At 45.2% G+C, this 18,809-nt stretch overlaps 1 protein-coding gene across 1 annotated transcript in view; it reads left to right on the forward strand.

Moving 5' to 3' along the window:
* The window catches only part of LOC146181409 (phospholipid-transporting ATPase ABCA3-like), an 82,818-nt gene extending 64,944 nt beyond the window's left edge, over positions 1 to 17,874 (forward strand). Inside the window, exons 12-18 of the mRNA XM_084575783.1 lie at positions 49 to 303; positions 4,707 to 4,877; positions 5,305 to 5,639; positions 9,000 to 9,187; positions 12,799 to 12,972; positions 14,624 to 14,882; positions 17,633 to 17,874. Of these exons, the coding sequence (XP_084431909.1) occupies positions 49 to 303; positions 4,707 to 4,877; positions 5,305 to 5,639; positions 9,000 to 9,187; positions 12,799 to 12,972; positions 14,624 to 14,882; positions 17,633 to 17,800 (1,550 nt within the window). The 3' untranslated portion in view covers positions 17,801 to 17,874. The remainder of the gene's footprint in view (positions 1 to 48; positions 304 to 4,706; positions 4,878 to 5,304; positions 5,640 to 8,999; positions 9,188 to 12,798; positions 12,973 to 14,623; positions 14,883 to 17,632) is intronic.
* Positions 17,875 to 18,809: the final 935 nt, after the last annotated feature.

Here is an 18,809-nt window from a genome sequence, read left to right on the forward strand (position 1 = left end):
TGATACTTTCCAAAAGAGACGTTGCTTGCTTTCTTCATGCTTTCCCAGGGCCTCTGACGTTGATGATCTACGCAATGATTGACGCCTTCTTCCCCTCCCTGCGGCAGCTGCGCCTGGTGTTAATGCTCTGTCCTCCGTTCGCCCTCAAGGAGGTGGTGGTTCGTGCACTTACCCTGGACGGTGCAGCCACTGCGTGTTCTATTCCTCAGTCACTCGCGAAACGTGTTGGCACGTCTTCGTCTTGGGAAATTTTTTGTCAAGTATGGGCGGATAAGGACCCTATTCGGGAGGACTGCTGCCAGAGTAAGTCTCTGACACACGGAACATGACATCCGGGTTGTCTACTGCTTGAAACCGAGAGTAATTAAGGCACTGGAGGCTAATGTCCCTCCCTTTGTCCACATTGCGTGAAGCCTCGGGGAGGGCAAGTAATGGGAACTGCTTCCTTCATTCAGTACGATCCCACGGTACACATCGATGTCCTAACTACTGGTGCAACGCTTGTCATAGTTCAAGACGTCTTAGGCGCCAGAAGAAAAAAATGGGCGAAAAGTGCTTTATGAGCCGCGCGGAAGGGGTGTTTATTGAGCTGTCTTTCTATGTGCTTGACTAAAAAGCTCTGAGAAAGTTATTTCGAGATTACGCGAAGTTGGGAGAACAGAGCAGCTCTTCAGACGCATACGAGATGTATATGCATGGCATAAAAAGAGAGCTCCCGAGAGGCGCGTATTACCTTTTGCGTGTCATGAAACATGAGTAAACCATTGTCTTACATGAGCTGAAATTTACTGCGCCTTGTTTGTTCTATGTTTTTGCCGTCCTTCTTGCTAAAAACTTGGTCTAACAAACAGTCTAGCGAAGCTTTTTATTGTTAAGGATTTTCCGCATGAGTTGGAACATCTTATCTGTTTATTTGACAGGTAAAAACAAACTTTTCTTCTGTGTAGTCATTGTAAACCTGTTCAAAGCCAAAGACCAGGTTTTTGGACCCCTTTTATTTGAGACGCAAATATAAGATATAGGATATTAAGCCCGTGACACGTTCATTGACATGGTCGAAGGTACCGGTGCGGCATAAAAATGGCTTCTAACGTTCTACCTGTGCTCGGGCCAAGCTTTTAAAAACTACCATAGAAAACGAATGGACTGCCTTTTTAAAAATTTTTCCGGCGCAACTTTGGAGTGCTATGCAATTATTTTGTGAATTTTTTTTTAATGGCGTAAGAGTTAGATGGATAGCAAATGCTTTCTTCCGAAGTTTTCCCTACCACTACAAGTAGCCGACCATTTGGGTGCGCTTTGTAAAATAATTAACAGAAAACAAGGTACGGATGGCGAATTTCGGGGTGTCTTTTTGTGCTTTTTTTTTTCTTTTTTTGCAGTCGTACCACTATAATTTCCCAGAGGGTAAGGTTTCAGCAAAAGTCGCCTATTACCACATAGCGGCAGCGTGCAAGGAAAGGCCAGCAACAGGACGTTGTCTTCCCAACCGAAACACTTCAATTACCTCGCCTCGAGGGGACCCAATATCGCGATCATCTCAGAACGCGCGGTATATAGAACGTCAGAAATGATGTACGAGGTAATCCGCAGATGATTGTCTTCATTTAATTCCACGCGCATGCGCCAAAAACCATTAGTAGAGCCGCTGAAAGTGCATAGGCGCATGCGCACAGAAGGCTGCGGTCAACGGCTAGGATCGCCACGCAGATGCATGGCGGCTGATCGTGTCGGCAGCGCGCTCTTCCGCTCCCCTGGCGACCATCCGTGGCATATATAAAGAGCGCAGTCAGTAGACGAGTACGATATCAGGAGGACTTCTCCCTGCCCGCGCTCGACTGCCAGCATGGCGATGCGAGCACCCTATATCGGGAAATTTTGCCAACCCAGCAAATACCTAGTTTTGTAGCTACTCGTGAAACGGCGCGTAAAACTTTGGGCCTCGGCCTCCCAGCCACCCATTTCTTCTCCTATAGGTACAGTGAAGGGTAGTGGTGGTGGTAAAACCTTTTATTTGAAGTAGAGGTGTGGACCCCTTAGGGGACCCGCATACTAGTCCGGGACCCCATTGATCGAAGCCGCCGTCCTGGCTCTCTGGACCAAGGCCTTTTGGGATTGCAGGTCTGAGCAGCCAAGCAGGGCCGCCTCCCAGTCTTCTCGTGTTGGGTTAGGGCTGGGGGTTAAAGCTGAATTTTGCTTGTAGGCCCTCATCATGTGGGAGTTATCTGCTGCCTCGCCGCAGTGCTGGCACGTGCCGCTGACCATGGGATCAAAGTGTTTCATAATAGCCGGACATAACATTGTGTTTTTAGATTCGCAGGAGTACGCGTTCATTCGATTTTCCCAGCCCCTTAGAAATTATGGATCATTAATAAGATAATCATCGCCGATACCCTATAATGAAGGAGGTGATCCGACAGAGCCAGGAGGCGCAGCCAGTTAATGTAACATTTACGAATCGCGACCGCCAGAGGCAGAACCATTATCAGCGGGATTTTTTGTCGCACTTTTCTCAGCCGTTTCCACGGCGCGGCGCGCACATGCACTTTATTTCGATGCGTACATGATGCTCGCGTACATGGTTCTTTTTGGCTAGAGAAACGTTCCTTTATAGACCTGCGCCCCGAATTCCGTCTTCAGGAGCGCTAGAGAATGATACCTTATCCCTGCTGGGCGCTTATATCCACGCCGGCAGCAACATAGAAAGCGTTTGTTTCCACTAAACGTATAGTTATGTTTTTTTTGCGTGCCCAGATGACCTAAATACTCAAGACAGCTGATTAAGGTCTGGACTTCGAGCCGTAGGGAAAGCGCGAGTTGGTCCATGGACATCGACATTCCTCAGCCGGCTGAGCTGAGCTGCCGATAATACAGCCTGTAATCGGCGTTGGCGACAAGAAGTTATTAGCCGGTGCTTTGTCAGACGAGGCTAACCACCACAGGTGGCTTCTGCTGTGTCATCTCAATAGCTGCTCGAGCAGACTATACGTGTCTCTGCATTCGAAAATTAGCTGACTTGGACGGTATAAGCAACATGAAAGTTCCTAACTGGCTCGATTGGCGTTAAATAAATAAAAAAAAGAATAATATTTGTATATTGCTTAGCTTTATTGCTGACGGAGGCCGCGAAACCTGATCCCGCGTGCCACTCCCATATAGGAACATCAGCAGAATTGGTGGAAAGCATAGCGCACTAAAAAAAATTCCTGCCACTACCGGCGTACATCAGTGGCCACTATCTCGCCACAGCTCGGTAGTGCCGACGTAGCTCTTCAGTCGCGGCCTTGAAGGAGACGGTCAGCATCCTGTGACCTTGACGCCTGTGACCGGGCATAAATAATATAGGAGGCTATAACTTGTCGCATTCCATTTGTGCGATGAAAAGCTGTAAATGCAGAGGACATTCCGCTGTTTCGAAAGAAGTGCTGATTAAGGTTCCGACATGTTGATTACGAAGCCAAGGTCACTAGTTCAAAATAAACCGGAAGCTTTCATGCACTAGCTGTGCTTGAACTAAAGTTCGTCTAAAGAAATTGAAGCAAAGCATAAATGGCAAACATTTTAATGTCTTAGAACACAACGTATTGATACAGAACTCTGCTTCTCTGCACGAAGGATTGTTGATACAGATCACAAAGCGAAGTGGGTTATCAAAGTACTCGTCTGTATCTCGCTCCCCTAGCGTAGAGTAAACTTCGTTGCGGCCACTCTTCCCAAAAACCCCTTGGACCTGCAGGGTGCATTAATATGTTTCGTATAACCCCGAAGGAAGGCATGTTTCTTGATCAATAAGATAGCAATATCCAAGTGACAGCACTTCAAAAAACCTGGTCTCGTTATATTTGTGCAAATGTAGCTATATTGTCCAAAATAACATTTAGTAATGCAGTAAAGATTGAAAGAAATTTTAAGAATAGGAAATTGCACAATTGGAAAAAAAAAGGAACACAACATAGGAGAATAATTGATTGCTGAGGGTATAATTGAACCATCACCTCTCCATTCATTCAGTAATAGCCAATTTGCATACAAATATAACAGTTCCACTTTTATATTATTTATTTATCACAGCCCATCTTTCCAGAACACTCAAAATGGAAATCATCAATTAATAGTAAAATAAAAAAAAATAGCGGGCAAACTACGTATAAAAAGAGAGGGTAAAGATGTGCAAGGAAAATGAAAAGAAATTTGTATCACTCTCTTCAAGCACCTCAAGACTTTTCGTGCAGAGAATAATGCTCGTTCTTGGTTCCAAGGAATTATTCAGGAGCTGTCCAGAAAGGAGTTTTCGGTGGAATCATTGCATTAACTTCTAAAATAATTCCGGTAAGCATCCCCCCTCTCCCCCCCCCCCCCCTCCACCATCAAGTCTTAAAATGCTTTGACATACACTCCCCACCCTCCCCCTCCTTTTTCCCCTTATATTTCTTTCCTGCGGTGCAAGGTTTTTTGTTTTTGCCGATCTTTTATATTATTTAGGCCGTTTACGCGTTAAGGCAGTCTGGTCTGAGCAGCGTTATTTTATTTATCTTTTTTGCCCACACTCAACTTGGGATTACAAGGCAAGCGTGGGAGAATATGACGTATTACGAAGCTCGGAGTGATGGATTCTCCTTTTTCGAAGGGCGTAGAAAGATCCTCCGTGTGTCCCTGTAACATATATCTCACTGACTCGAGCTCTGCTGGTTCCTACATCCCTGCAGGCGCCTTCAAGAACCCTCACGGGAAGGTCGATGTTCCGGGACCTTTTTCCCTCTCTGAGCACAGCATATTGAAAGAATTTGGGTTCATTGTGTTTATCGGGATATTCTTATTCGTGGTTCTCAGCTTCGTTCACTCTGGCCAACACCTCAGACCACGTGCTTCCGCAACAGGTGTGTATGCCTTGTTTCTATCCTCAAAGCTCAGAATATCATTCGCGTGCAGCACGGCTGTATGCACAAAAAGTCAACCACAGATCACTTGTTAAAACATTCACAGTAGTCGCCTACCTCTGTACATGCACTACTAGAGCCCCTATCTTTGTAGCATTATATTCGTACCAGTGCTCCCTGTCAACTATGGTAGAGTTCCGTTCGCTTACACACTCTTTTCTTTAACGGAGGCCGTTGAAACCAATTCTTTCAAAGAAATGGAAACAAGCGTGAGACAGTTTGCGCATCACAGTCTGATGGAGTCGCTTCTTTGCTTCAGGAAAGCTTTCAAAGCTGTTTTCTGCCTGCCCTTAAGCTGTTCTACTCTTGTGGCAAAAGCGCGGTAATTACACATATTTCGACCAACGTCGGTTAGCACTACACCCAGGGGTGCCCACGGATGCCACAAACATTCAGTCTGGCCTTGAAGAAGACGTACAGGCCGAGAAGGACCTTGTCCAGCGGCTGGCCTCACGCGGTGCATCGTCGCAGCTGGAGAGCGAGGGTTACGCACTCGTGGCATGCGACCTGCACAAGAGGTTCGGCACTTTTTTCGCCGTCCGGGGAATCAACCTAGCCCTACGCCGCGGAGAGTGCTTCGGACTGCTTGGTGTGAATGGCGCCGGAAAAAGCACCACTTTTCAGATGCTGACAGGCCTGCTGGAGCCCACTGCGGGCGACGCCTACATGGCCGACATTGCCTTGTCAGCCTCTCTAAGAAAGGTAGAGACATTCCCTGTTGTCTTTATTTGCAGGAATGCTCCTTGTGAACAGAAGCATTCTATGACGCAGTGATTTAGAGTTCATAAAATACTGAACTGATTACGAGGCGCAATTAAGCTCCACCTTTAAGGGTGTGGTAGTTTTCGACTGATGGTGATGAGTATATGCGAGATAGTAGAGGCGTATAGGGGCGAAATGTTTGTAGGCCAATGGGAATCAACGGCGAGAGCCGCAGACCAGACTCATTAACGCCGTGACGTCAAGGCTATGACGTCACGGCGTTAATGAGCCTTAAGGCTATGACTTAAAAGAACATAGCCTTAAAGGCTATCTACTGAAAAAACTGTAAGGGGCAATAACCTCACATTTTCTCACACAATCTCACACCCTTCACATAAGAAATCACGTACAAGTCGCATATAATTGCATAGGTTCTCATAGTTTCTTGTACATTATCATAAAGTATGTACGATATTTTATGACACTGATGTGCACCGTATGAGACTTTATGCGATTAAATGAGATTTTATGAGGTTATTGCCCCGTAGAACTTTTGGTTTTTCAGTAGGGGCAGAATGGCTGTCAATTATTCTGCACACTCATCACTGTGGGACCTCAGCCACCAAGGCGGCTGGAACGCAAAGATATAAAGCACAGAGGGTGATGAATGAATGCCCTATATATTTTGAAATCGAATCGAATATCGTTCCAATCGATTCGATGAAAGAACCAAATATGCACGTTGAAAATTATTCGGAAAGAATTTGAATGCGTTCCTGGGTTTTCGACATTACACAGACAAAATGTAGAACAGCAACCTGTGCAGTTGTCTGTTGAAACGAGGGCTTATTTTAATGTCGAAATGCTTGCTGGAGCAGCCACGCAGTATGAAGAGCTCAGAGAGTGCGGGGTAGTGCTCATAAAGGTCAATCATAGGCTACATAAAGTTGGGAAAGAGGATAGTATTCAACCAGGTTCAGCAAACTCTGTTCTCAGGGCAAATATTCTAAACTTTGTCTCGAACTCTCTACCCGGTTATTTGCTGAGCCTTCAAGCTGATTTACTTATTTCTTTCTGTGGAGGGAAGTGTTAGTATTAGAGGCAATTTACTGTATTAATGTTCTGTCTCTATCAATGTTGCAACTTTCAATAAAGCAGCCCTGGCCACTATAAATGTTTGCAAGGTGTTAGTCTCAGTTCCGAATATTCGCGCATATAAAAGGTTTGAAGCAATATTCGATTTGTATTCAACATTTTATACTAGTTTTTTGAACTTAGCTATTGAAAGTCGACTTGTCAGAGGAGCTAGCTTAGTTACTTCAAATTAAAGCAAGTTGTATTTGCATACGCCTTTAGAGAACAGCTGCTCAGATGCTGGTTTCTATATCTCTACTCTGATAATTTCTTCCTAGGCTCTACGAAGGACCAGCGCATTTTCAATGCATAGGAGTAGCTGATAAACGCCAATTCCTGTATTTCGCGTCTCTTACGTAATAACAGTTTCGAACGTAACCAATATGTGAGTCTTGAGGACCACTGGAATTCGCAACCGTTGAGGGGAATTGCAAGGTGTCGACGCAAGAACGCGTATTCAGAAGATGGGTTCCAGAACAACCATCACCTTCGAGCGATTATACATGCCACAGCCAAAGAACGAACGGTTATTTTAGCAAAGAAGACAGCACCGTTGTCCTCTTAGGAACGCGCAACATGAACCCACCTTAATAAATATCCGACCATCCCTACTGTAAAAATTGTATGAGGCAATACCCTCACATTTTCTCGCACACTCTCATACAACTCACATAAGAAATCACGTACAAGTCGCGTATAGTTGCATAGGACCTCATTGTTTCTTGCATATTATCATAAATTATGGGAGATATTTTATGATAATGATGTGTACCGTATGAGGGTATATGCGATTTGATGAGATTTTATGAGGTTACTGCCCCGTAGAATAGGGATGGAAGGCACATACGCGTAAGAATAACCACTATATGTGTGCCTGAGAGACTGCGTGCCACACCCTACTGAAAAACCAAACGTTCTACGGGGCAATAACCTCATAAAATATCATCTAATCACATAGACTCTCGTACGGTGCACATCATTATCATAAAATATCGTACATAATTTATGATAATTTACAAAAAACTATGACACCTTATGCAATTATATGTGACTTGTATGTGATTTCTTATGTGAATTCAGTAAGATTGTGTGAGAAAATGTGAGAATATTGTCTCATACAATTTTTTCACTGGGGCAGTTAGGAATATGGGCGATGTTTTGCTGCAGGAAACCTTATTCGAGGTCTTTAGTATTATTTTCAGTTAATAGGAACAGCGGTAGTGTGGTTTCTTAGCAGTTGCTACGTACAAGGTGCATACGAATGTTATTTAATCTATTAATCGAGTTAAGGCGAAAAATAATTCGCCCTGAAAAGGAGCAATTTGAACTACCTATGATGACATCGAACACAACAGCTCCAATTTTGTCTTGACAATTAAGGAGCAGCGATTGACCAATTATGTCTAATATTGGCCTTGAGGGCAGTATTTCCTAAAAGTGGTTGAATCCTCTCGCTTTAACGATCTTGAAGGCCGTGTGTGCGAGCGTTGTGAGCGCCGTCACCAAAATGAAGAGAATCATCGCGCTAAACATACCAATGGGAACCATCAGTTAAGAGCGAGTGTTTATGCGACAGTCAAGGAGCGAGCGGTTTGTGCACCCCAACCAACTCGTTTACTGGAGGAAAAGGCTGCAGGAGTTCAACGAGTCCCCTGCTGCGCAACAAGCAACCAACTACTCACGCGAAGAAGGCATGCCTACTTCAAAATCCACCCACCACGTATGAAAGAAAATCCGCAATAAGAACCTACCGACTGGTTTATGGTTCGTTTGAATATTTCTCTCTGTCCTTAAACCTGATTTCAAAAGTGTCCGTGAGAAAGGTGCGTAAGCACTTGCTCCTTACTCGGTTATACTAAATTTGCAAACCATAGCGGCTGAACTAGCTAGGCCAACTCTTTATATGGGGCTTACAAGACAACCCTACTAAAAACCAAAATTTCTACCCGACAATAACCTCATAGAATCTCATCTAATCGCATAGACTCTCATACGGTGCACATCATTATCATAAATTATTGTAGATAATTTATGATAATCTACAAGAAGCTATGAGACCTTATGCAATTATATGCGACATGTACGTGATTTCTTATGTGAACTGAATGAGATTGTGTGAGAAAATGTGAGGTTATTGCCTCATACAATTTTTTTAGTAGGGAAGTCTGCCGTCTGGATCAACGATGAATTAATGTTAACGTCTTCTCTCCATCTCTGCGCTCCCAGTGGCAGTCATTCGTCGGCTACTGCCCCCAGCCGAACGCGATCATGCCGAAGCTAAACTCATACGACCACCTGCGGCTCTTCGCTAGGCTTCGGGGCATTCCCGAACCGAAAATTGAAGAAGCAGTACTGGCCGCAATCGCCCTCGCAGACCTCGAACTACACGCCTGCAAGCCGTGCGGAGTGTACAGGTGTGCCACCCAGGGGTATTGGGCGTTGTTCTGTACAAAATAGTATCAACTCAGCGCTGACAGTTTTTTTTTTTTATTGCATCAAACTAGGAAGTGTGGTTTCTTAGCAGTTGCAACATACAAGGTCCGTACGAAGGTTATTTATTCGAGGAAGGGAGTTAAGGTAAGAAATACTTGTCCCTGAATATGAGCAATTTTCTCCGGAAGGCTCATATATCCTTGCAATCGTGACTCTTACTAGAATACACCCATCGACGGTTACTGTATTGCCCAACTACTGTTGGAATCACGAAGCTAAACCTGGTGCTGAGGTAAATTAACAATGGTTCATACATATTTGCAAAAAGAAAAACCTGTTTCCTTTGTCACATTGACACAAGAAAGTTGCGGCAGGGCGTCAAAACCTGCGGACGAACGCTAAATAGAACACAAAATTCTGGTCGGGCATTGCTGCTGTTATAATCTGCGGAGCCTAAAGGAGGCAGCGTTTCAAGATGTTTGCAACAGTACTGTTAACAGATTGAACCAGGCCTATATTAAGAATGTCCCACATTCTAACAGAAGCAGGCCAATAATTCTGATAAAAAACGCGGTTTATAATAGGCCGTAAAAGAGAAGCATGCGTGCCGCCACTAATGAAACGTTTGAGTGAAACGCATGCGTTAACACAAGTTTTAGGCAAGGATTCTAAAGGCAAATCAATACCACGATTCATTACAAAAATAATGCCAAAGCATCGTGTTCGCTCCTCGCGATTTCGAAGCGACTATCGGGCAGACTTTACAATTAATTTTTCTCTTCGACAAATCCCTTTTCGCTGCTGTACAAACATCAGTACTCACCGAAATAATTCACTTTTTGGTGCAAAAGCAGGTCTGGCCTGCCAAGCGAATCTCGCGAATTTCCAGATTTCGTTCTCCTAGCCGAATGTTTCTGTGCCAATAAACAATACTAGCTTTGCTGTATTTGATTTTACTATACTTTCCAGCGAGTGATCACGACTGCCGCGAGCACCGTGACCACTAACGAGGTGAAGGCGAAAGCTACTGCGATCTAATTACACTAAACAATCCTCCTAGAAGCAGAGGTCAGAAAATGAATTCTGAAAGCGTCTGAAGACACATTGGCAAAATTATGCCTTCCTACGCCTAATTGAGGCGTTTATGCCTAGTTAAGCTTAAAATGCCCATGTAATTCTGCCTTGAGCTTGTACTGCATTTGTACGTTACTGTTTAAACACACCATGGCTGCATTTGTGACTCCCTCAGACTAATTAGGCTTCAGCAAGATTCGCAGCGTCAACAGGTCTAAAGTGTGTAAGCACTTCTATCTTTGCCAAGTGGAACTAGTTCAGGTGCTGCTAAACCACGACCGTTTTATTGAGAGAAATGTCTGACTGGTGTCGCCTTTAGCACCCGAAGCTCAAGATTGAGATAATATTCAGAATATAGATGTTCTTTAACATTTAATGGCGTCATGAAAGCAGAGTCGCGTTTTTGGCTTTTCTCGCTCAGCATAACGCGCATATGCTATGGTCGAGATTTGATATCACTACCCTGCATTAGTAGGCGAAAGCCCTCAATATTTATTTTCAGCATTCCGTTCAGGACCACACGAACAATCTTGTCAACTGAAAAATTGTAGGTATTCAACTATCCTTATAGCAATGTTCACAAGCGCAGCCGCTTCAGCTTGGTACGTTCCGCGCTTGGTAGGCCTCTTGGCAACGGGTTAATTCGGCTTCTCATTGTTCGAGGGTCTCTGCAGCTTGTATGGTACGGCTGTGTTCTCTGTCCTCAGCTAATGTGTCTTCCTCTATACGCCACGCCGCTTTTTGTTTGTGGGGTCACCAAGTGGATTCGCGCCGCACTACGCTTGTGGACCTCGCTCGCATTTTATAAATAGCCTATTGGGTGCCATAATTACCTAAGTTAAATTAAGGAGCGCCGCAGAAAATACTTCACTAAGAAGAATTGTTCAATGCGCGAGGATGTGCTGCAGATAGATGGAGAAGACAATGTTCACTGGACAGCGCGGGAGTGTGTTGTGGGTTTACAGCTGAGGCACCATCGCCTGCGGCGATAGCACAGTGCGCTCTTGCCTGGGCCAAGGAAGGCGATCTGTTCGTTCTGTAATGCGTGTGCGCAGATGCGATAAAGATTTTTGCGGCGCAGCTGCGGCGAGGCTAAGATGAAACTGGCGCTTACCTGGTACCTAGACAGCGCAGGTGAATGACCTTCGAGAATAGTAGCAGTAGATCTTACGCTCTAAAATAAACGTAAACATCATCAATTATTGACTGGGTGGCAACATATATATTAACCATGAAGCAATACTACGCGCACTTTCAAGCCGTCATCGTGGTCCCGGCGGTAACCACGTTTGACCTTTGACTTTTAGACGACCCCCGTAGACGACCCCAAGTTGGCAGGAGCTGCCATCTTGGGTCTCTCGTTCCACATGGGACGGTTACGTCAGAATCAGCCTGCTATGACCCTGGTATTCACGTTACCCCCATAGGCCACTAAGGCACGTTCATATCGGTTGGTTAAAGCTGGGCTGAGGAAGAAGAAAAAGAGAAGAACGGTCGGTCACCCGAAGCTAAGGCTTTCGCTCAATATTTGGTTCAGCAGCGTTGAACCCTTGTAATTTTTTCACATTAGTGCTATCAGTTGTGCATTCAAATTACCCGCCATACCGCGCGATTTATAGCATGCTTTGGAGATGATCAACCATGCAGCCTTTGTGATTTTTTTTTTTTTATTGTCAATAAAGGTTCCATGCGCGTAAACGCACCTGTTTCGCGCGCAAATAAGCGCATTCTCTAGTTCATCTCTCGTTCTTTATAAATACGACTACGTCTAATGCAATGCTTGGGAAACTAGCTTAACATGAGAAACTTTTGCTGTGGTGATGACATAGTTACCTAATGCAGAGAACTTCGAAGCCGCCCTGTTCGCACCTTGCGAGTTGCAATCCCACAAAGGATCATAAGGGATTAATAATTACTGCTAATTACTATGAAAGTTATTCCCGGAAGATCAAATCAGTCGATATTGTCGACCATAAACCCTGACTGCTCATTGGAGGGTCAAATTCTAAAGTTAAAGCTCAGCTACTTTGGTCATCTGATGAGAAGAGAGGAGTCGCTGGAGAAATATTTGATGTTGAGAAAGGTTGAGGGTCACCGGAGAAGGGGTAGAGAGCGAACGCGATGGTTAGATGGCATCCTCGAGGCACTGCAGATGAAGTTATGTGATGTTAGGAAGATAGAGACCGGAAAGCGTGCCGTGATATGGTCCATAGGGTCACGAAGAGTCGGACACGACTGAACGACTGAACTGAACTATTCATTGTGCTTTTCATTTTTTGTGCCCACGACGTGGTGCATGGCGTCAAGACGGGATGAGAGAGGACAATTTTTCCCTCTCCAGCCAGCTTTCTATGCGGGCGCTTATAAATGACTCTACGCAGCATTATAAACATTTCCCTGTGCTTACTTGTTCGTCGAGATATGGTGCCATGTTGCACAGTGCCAGAACATAGATTTCGGCATTTATGGAAGAGAGGTTTGTGTGACACTGTACTCCTGCGGTGCACCTTCCTCGCAGCGGTGGCAACCAACGCAAGCTGTGTATCGCGGTGTCCATCCTGGGCAACCCAAGAGTGGTGCTGCTAGACGAGCCTTATGCCGGCGTGGACGTCGTGGCCAGGCAAAAAATCAGCCGCAGTCTGTCTGCGATGCGAAGCCACGCCAATACAGCAGTCGTGCTCACTTCGCACGGGTAAACTAGATCCTCTGCACTTGCAATTTGCGCACGAATAAGGGCAGGGTAATCTTTGCGTTTAATGGATTTGCCGTTTGCAAGTTATCTCGGCACATCCGACTTGTGTACAGACTGGAAGATTTTAAAGACGTGGTGAAGCTGTAAGGCGCAACTGTTTCACAAAAAAAATGGATAAACTATTTCTGAATAGCCAGTGAGATCGATATGATTCTGCTTTCTGTCTATACACCTACCTTCTTCATGCTAATGGCGTTTGAGAGTCTCGCGGCTTAGTCATCATTATCGTTAGTGGTCTCGTGTTGCAGAAAAGCCGGTGTCGGCGTTATGGTTGTAACGCGAAAATCAGAAGAATGTGAACAATTAGCTGGGGTTTAGCTTTAGTTAACCCGGTAGGTTGCGTAGGTAATACTGCATGGCTATGCTCAGGTTCAGCATGTAGTGTAGCCAAGTGTAGTGCGATATGTTTAGGCTAGGGCGTGGCGTGGCAACCGACCGGGTTTACCCGACGGCTTGAAGGGGGGGCCCATCTGCAGTCGCTCTTGTTGCTATGGAAACGAAGCGCCATCTGCGGTGCGGCGTAGCTACCGACCGGGTTTACCCGACGTATCCCGACGGCTTGAAGAGGGGCCCCATGTGCAGTCGCTCTTGTTGCTATGGAAACAAAGCGCCATCTGCGGCGCGGCTTATGCATTGCCTTATGACTGTCAGGTATTGTTTAGATGCGTTATTGGAGATAAAATAATTAAGGAACTAATAGTTGAGCGAGTAGCAAAGAATATTTCCGCTTTGCTTACCTTGAGATGCGCGCCCACATGAGATTATTAAGGAGGCAGGGACTATCAACACGAATGGCTCCATTGAAATGGGAGGGTGGAAGATGAATCAAACCCTCCTGGATCCATCAGTCCCTTCAGATGTTTATGCCACACAGGCACTTTCAAACGGCTTGGTAAAAGCGGTTCCTTGTATCGAGTGGCTTTTATATAAGGTCCCAGCTTACGACTGCACTGTAATGAGTGTTAGGAAAATATAGAGGCACAAATTATAAAATTATAACGCTCTCGCGTCATTTCAAGGCAAACTTCATATATATGCTTCTATTTTTTTAAAAGAAACAAAGGGAAAGAGAATGTCCTCACGGGGCTTCCTTTTGACATGAGTTGCTTTTAGCGGTAATCCTGACTTTCTTTAGTATTATAAGTTTGGGTTTATTGAGTCATAATGCCAGAATTATAGATTTGTTAGTTTCAAGCAGTGTTTCGACCAATTCGCGGCTTCTAATCTCTAATAGGACTTGCGTGGCAATGCCAAGCACACTGCGAAGACTCATAGTTTTAATTGTAGCTGTTATGAAAGGTCTTCGGAATACCAAAACACTTGAAACAAAATGTGCTTTGTGAATATGGATAATAAAGCGAAAACAGCTCGTCATCGATAATCCGCAACTAGCTCCAGCCCTTTCAATAGCAACAGCATAGGAGTGGCGAATATAACATTAGCACTAGAAAATGTAATACGACAGCATTTATAAAGTTCAAAAGGGGAAAAAACAAAGCAATGCGAACAATTCAGTAGTGAGAGGTGTGCGAGCATTTTTCCATAGAACCAAAAAACCATCGTAAGCTTTTTCTCATGCTTTTATTGGCAGCATGGAAGAATGCGAAACGTCGTGCGATCGGCTCTGCATCATGGTGGCGGGACAGATGACCTGTTTGGGAACTCTGCAGCACCTGAAGGACAAGTTCGGCATGGGCTACACTATGCAACTGCTGCTTCGGCCAAAAACAGCTCAGGTCGGCGAGCATGAAGAAGATGGGGAAGTGGCTTCTCCCCATGACAGTGGCGAAGCTCTGAACGAACGAGTAGCAGAGTTATTCCCGGGGGTGGTCGTCCTCGGAGCTCATGATGTAAGTCCATTTCAGGGTGCGGTATGCTACAACTCGTATTTTTGTGATAACTTTCATTATCGCCCCCTTTAAAATATCAAATTCCTTCCCTACCGTGAAGCGTGTAACGGATTGCGCGCTATTCTTTCGTCTGAGACCACTAAAAAAGTAAGCTCCGAAAATACAAAATTCTTTCTGGAGGCACGAAATGCATCGGCCAAATGTCGGGTTAATACAGCTTCGAACAATCTATCACTGACATCACTCGTGAACAGAATATGTACAGTCGTGGGCAAAAGTCTTATAAAACACTGAGCCGGCGGCGGAGCTCGAGAAAACTACATGCCAACTTTATCTAGCAACAGCTATCTAAGATTGAGATAATAGTGGCGGTGCCCCATTTTATTCACATGTACTGTTTCGATGCCGCTGTCCCTTACACAGTTGCTAGATGGCATTTCAATGCATTTTTCCCGAGCCCTCTCACTCGCTGAGCGTCGTATACTCCTTGTGCTCACGACTGTACATACTGCACGTAATGGGGTAATAGAGAGTTTTAGCTTACCGTGATCCGCGATCCGCTACCGTGATCCGCCACCGTACGTTCCACTGCGCATGCCCAGACCCCCCTTGACGCCAAAAGATGGCGCCACATACTGGATGTCGGCACACAGACCTACCGCGTCGGGACCAATCAGCTTGAGCGCACCGCCCACGCGCGGTAGAGAGTCACGGTGGCGGATCGCGGATCACGGTAAGCTAAATCTTTCTATTGTTTGTCAGCCACGGTGTAGACGGTGCAGAGAGGCTGAATGCAATCAACGAAAGCTGGGAGGGATGTTTTCATATTTTTGTTTCTTTATCAGTGAACGCTGCGGAATGTCATCAATCTTGTTCACAAATTAATCGGCTTAAAATTAGAAAAACACATGCTGCCTGCTGGATCCCCACTTGAGGTGCTCTACTGACTAGAGCTATTATGCCAGCAGTCCGGTCTGCTTTAGAATGGTCCTTTACATCTCATCGAATCTAAATATTGTTTGTCTGGATCAGAGTGATCCAGACAAATTAAATGGACGGAAGAACGTCTTGTAAGTTGCAAGCGTAACCTAAACTGGGATCGAAAGATGACGAAGGCATTTGTAGATGGTTCCAAAACCAAGATATTTTTTTTTTAATATCGAGCAGATAACAGTGAAATTAGGGGTTGGGCTGATGTGTATCTTAAGACGACATGATGATATAGAGTTTAATGCAGCTTTCTGGACTTTGAGTATCATAGTACTTATAAATCGAACTTCAGGAAAGTCCTAAATGTTGGGCACTGTAGGAATTGAAAGGTACATTGAGGATGGATCAAGACTAAAACGTGTAGCTGAAAAAATTATTCTTGGCAGCTTTGTTCCATGCATCTTAAATATTTAAAAATATTCACCAGCTGCCACACAAACCGTTTCCGATGAGTGTGTCTCCCGGCATGTAACGAAGGAGCCAAAATAATAAGTGCGTTTTATTATTTAGTAGGACACATAGTATTGGTTCGAATGTAGGGGATTCAATAGTTCAATATTGAAACCATATTTTGAGTAACAAGAATCGCATACTTCCCATTGCAAATGAATAACTATACGCTAAGTCACAGACTGGCATCGGGGAATTTTCAATCACCAAATTGTTGCCGTTAGCTTCATAACAGATGTAATACTATACCAGTTAAAACCAGTTATGGTATTTAAAAAACAGTATTCTGGTGACTGCAAAGAATTCACGGAATAAAAGTGACGCAACGGCAAACCAGATTTATGTGAAACGAGCTCCCGAGAGCACTTTCTCAAAACTGAAGTACTTCGGTGTTGCTCCTTTTTATTATTGCGAAAACAATACTGCTAGCACTTCGAGCCTTTGGCGTGTCGTGGCGCCTCCATACATGACCTTTCACGTGACCGTGTGACATCACGCCAGACCGAGAGACGAGGCCCCAGCTCGCGCCATCGGATGGTGGCGATGAGTCCTTACTGGAGCCGCAGCGGTGACGTCACGCCATTTTCACGTGACCGTGTGACGTCACGCCAGACAGAGAGACGGGGCTCCAGCTCGCGCCACCGGATGGTGGCGGCGAATCCATACACGGCGCTGTGTCGCAGCTGAGAGAGGGCGCTCGCTGTTTGTGAGGTCACGCTAGGAGGATAAATGGGGCTGTGGCTCGGCTCCTCGGTATTCCCTTGATGGGGCTGGGACAGGTAGTTCACCACCTCTTGCGGCGGGGGCTAGCCTGCCACCGAATTTTTATCTGTTGTAGGCCGTCATTGCACCCGCCACCGCTTCGGTGGTGGTGGATGACGGCTGTTGTTGCGGCACGCGTCTTTCTCTCCCTCTTCCTTTTATTCTCTCTGTCTGCACGAGGCAGCGGAGGTGGCTCAGCTACAGAGCCAGTAGCAGGCCCGTGCATTTATTTTCCTTCTTCCTATAGCCACAACAACAACAATAACAACTCCTCGCAGTAGTCGGGGCGCAGCCACCGAACAAGGTGCAGCCAAGGGTATTGCTTTCGCAATCTTCCAGGCTTAACCAAGCTAAGCCTTCAGCCAATTTTTTTTGTAATATAGCCGTCATTCAGCGGCCGCCACATCATTTACTATTTGCTACGTTCGATAATTAATAACCTCCCACACTCACATTGGGAACAAATTTTGGCTAGCTTTAAACGTGTATTGTCTCCTAAACGAAACCTGGATGTTAATCCAAGTTTGATGCTCGTACATTTGTTTCAGAATGTCCACGACTACCAGATAATGGAAAAGCTGCCCTGGAGCAAGATTTTCGAGAACGTGGAGGAGCTGGAGAAGTCATTCACGTTCGCCCACGTTTTGATCCAGGAGACCAACCTGGAGAAAATTTTCATATCATTTGCTGCGAGGGGCGCATCTACCGGAGTCTAACATACTCTCACTGCCATCCACGTGTTTCATAAGGTTAACCCGATGTCCAAAGACATAGAAAATATATCGCAATTTCGTTCCGTCTTTCGCGATGAGTCCTTACTGGAGCCGCAGCGGTGACGTCACGCCATTTTCACGTGACCGTGTGACGTCACGCCACACAGAGAGACGGGGCTCCAGCTCGCGCCACCGGATGGTGGCGGCGAATCCATACACGGCGCTATGTCGCAGCTGAGAGAGGGCGCTCGCATCTTAAATATTTCATTTTCTTCATTTTTAATCTTCATTTTTTATCTTCAGTTAATCTTCATTTTTAATGCCACCAGCCTATTTATTCGTATTCTACTGCACTGGCGCACGGAGTCCGCCTGGTTTCCATGGCACATAGTAATCTTTGAAAACGTGAGCACGATTGCACCTTTGGACAAACGCATCGCCAAACGCATTTTCCAAACGCATTGGACAAACGTATGATCCTAAGCGCCGACCCAGTATTCAGATACAGCTCAAGGGTGGAGCGAAGTTTCGGAATAACAGGGCGTCTTCAACGAGGGATGTTGACGGGTGTAAAGATGGCGCGGCGTTCCCAAACTAAATCTAACAAGGTAGTTACGAATGTGTAGCATGAAAGTGTGAAGATTAACTGTAGTTGAAAGCAATTGCACATTTCACAAAAGGCCATGTCATTCTCACCCCGCGGCCCCTTGGCATGCTGTCGGGTTTATTTCCTTGCAAAAAAGCGTCCGTAGAGATAATCTTAACAATATACGTTTTTTTTATAGGACTATAAAAAACGTTTATTGTTAAGAAGATTACCTCATTTCCCTCCAGCAACTCGCTGAAGGAAAACTGCGGAAAAATAGCTTTTATTGCAAGTGTTTTGTCATCTTGTATTTTCTTTAGAAAAAAAGTGCATTCCTAGTTTCAACGTTTCGTCATCAGCCTATTTTAAAAAGATATACAAACCCGCCGGGGTGGTGCAGCGGTTACGGCGCTCGACTACTGTTCC

Source organism: Amblyomma maculatum, chromosome 8 (genome assembly GCF_055883805.1).
Source record: "Amblyomma maculatum isolate TAMU_Amacu chromosome 8, ASM5588380v1, whole genome shotgun sequence".
Taxonomy (NCBI): domain Eukaryota; kingdom Metazoa; phylum Arthropoda; class Arachnida; order Ixodida; family Ixodidae; genus Amblyomma; species Amblyomma maculatum.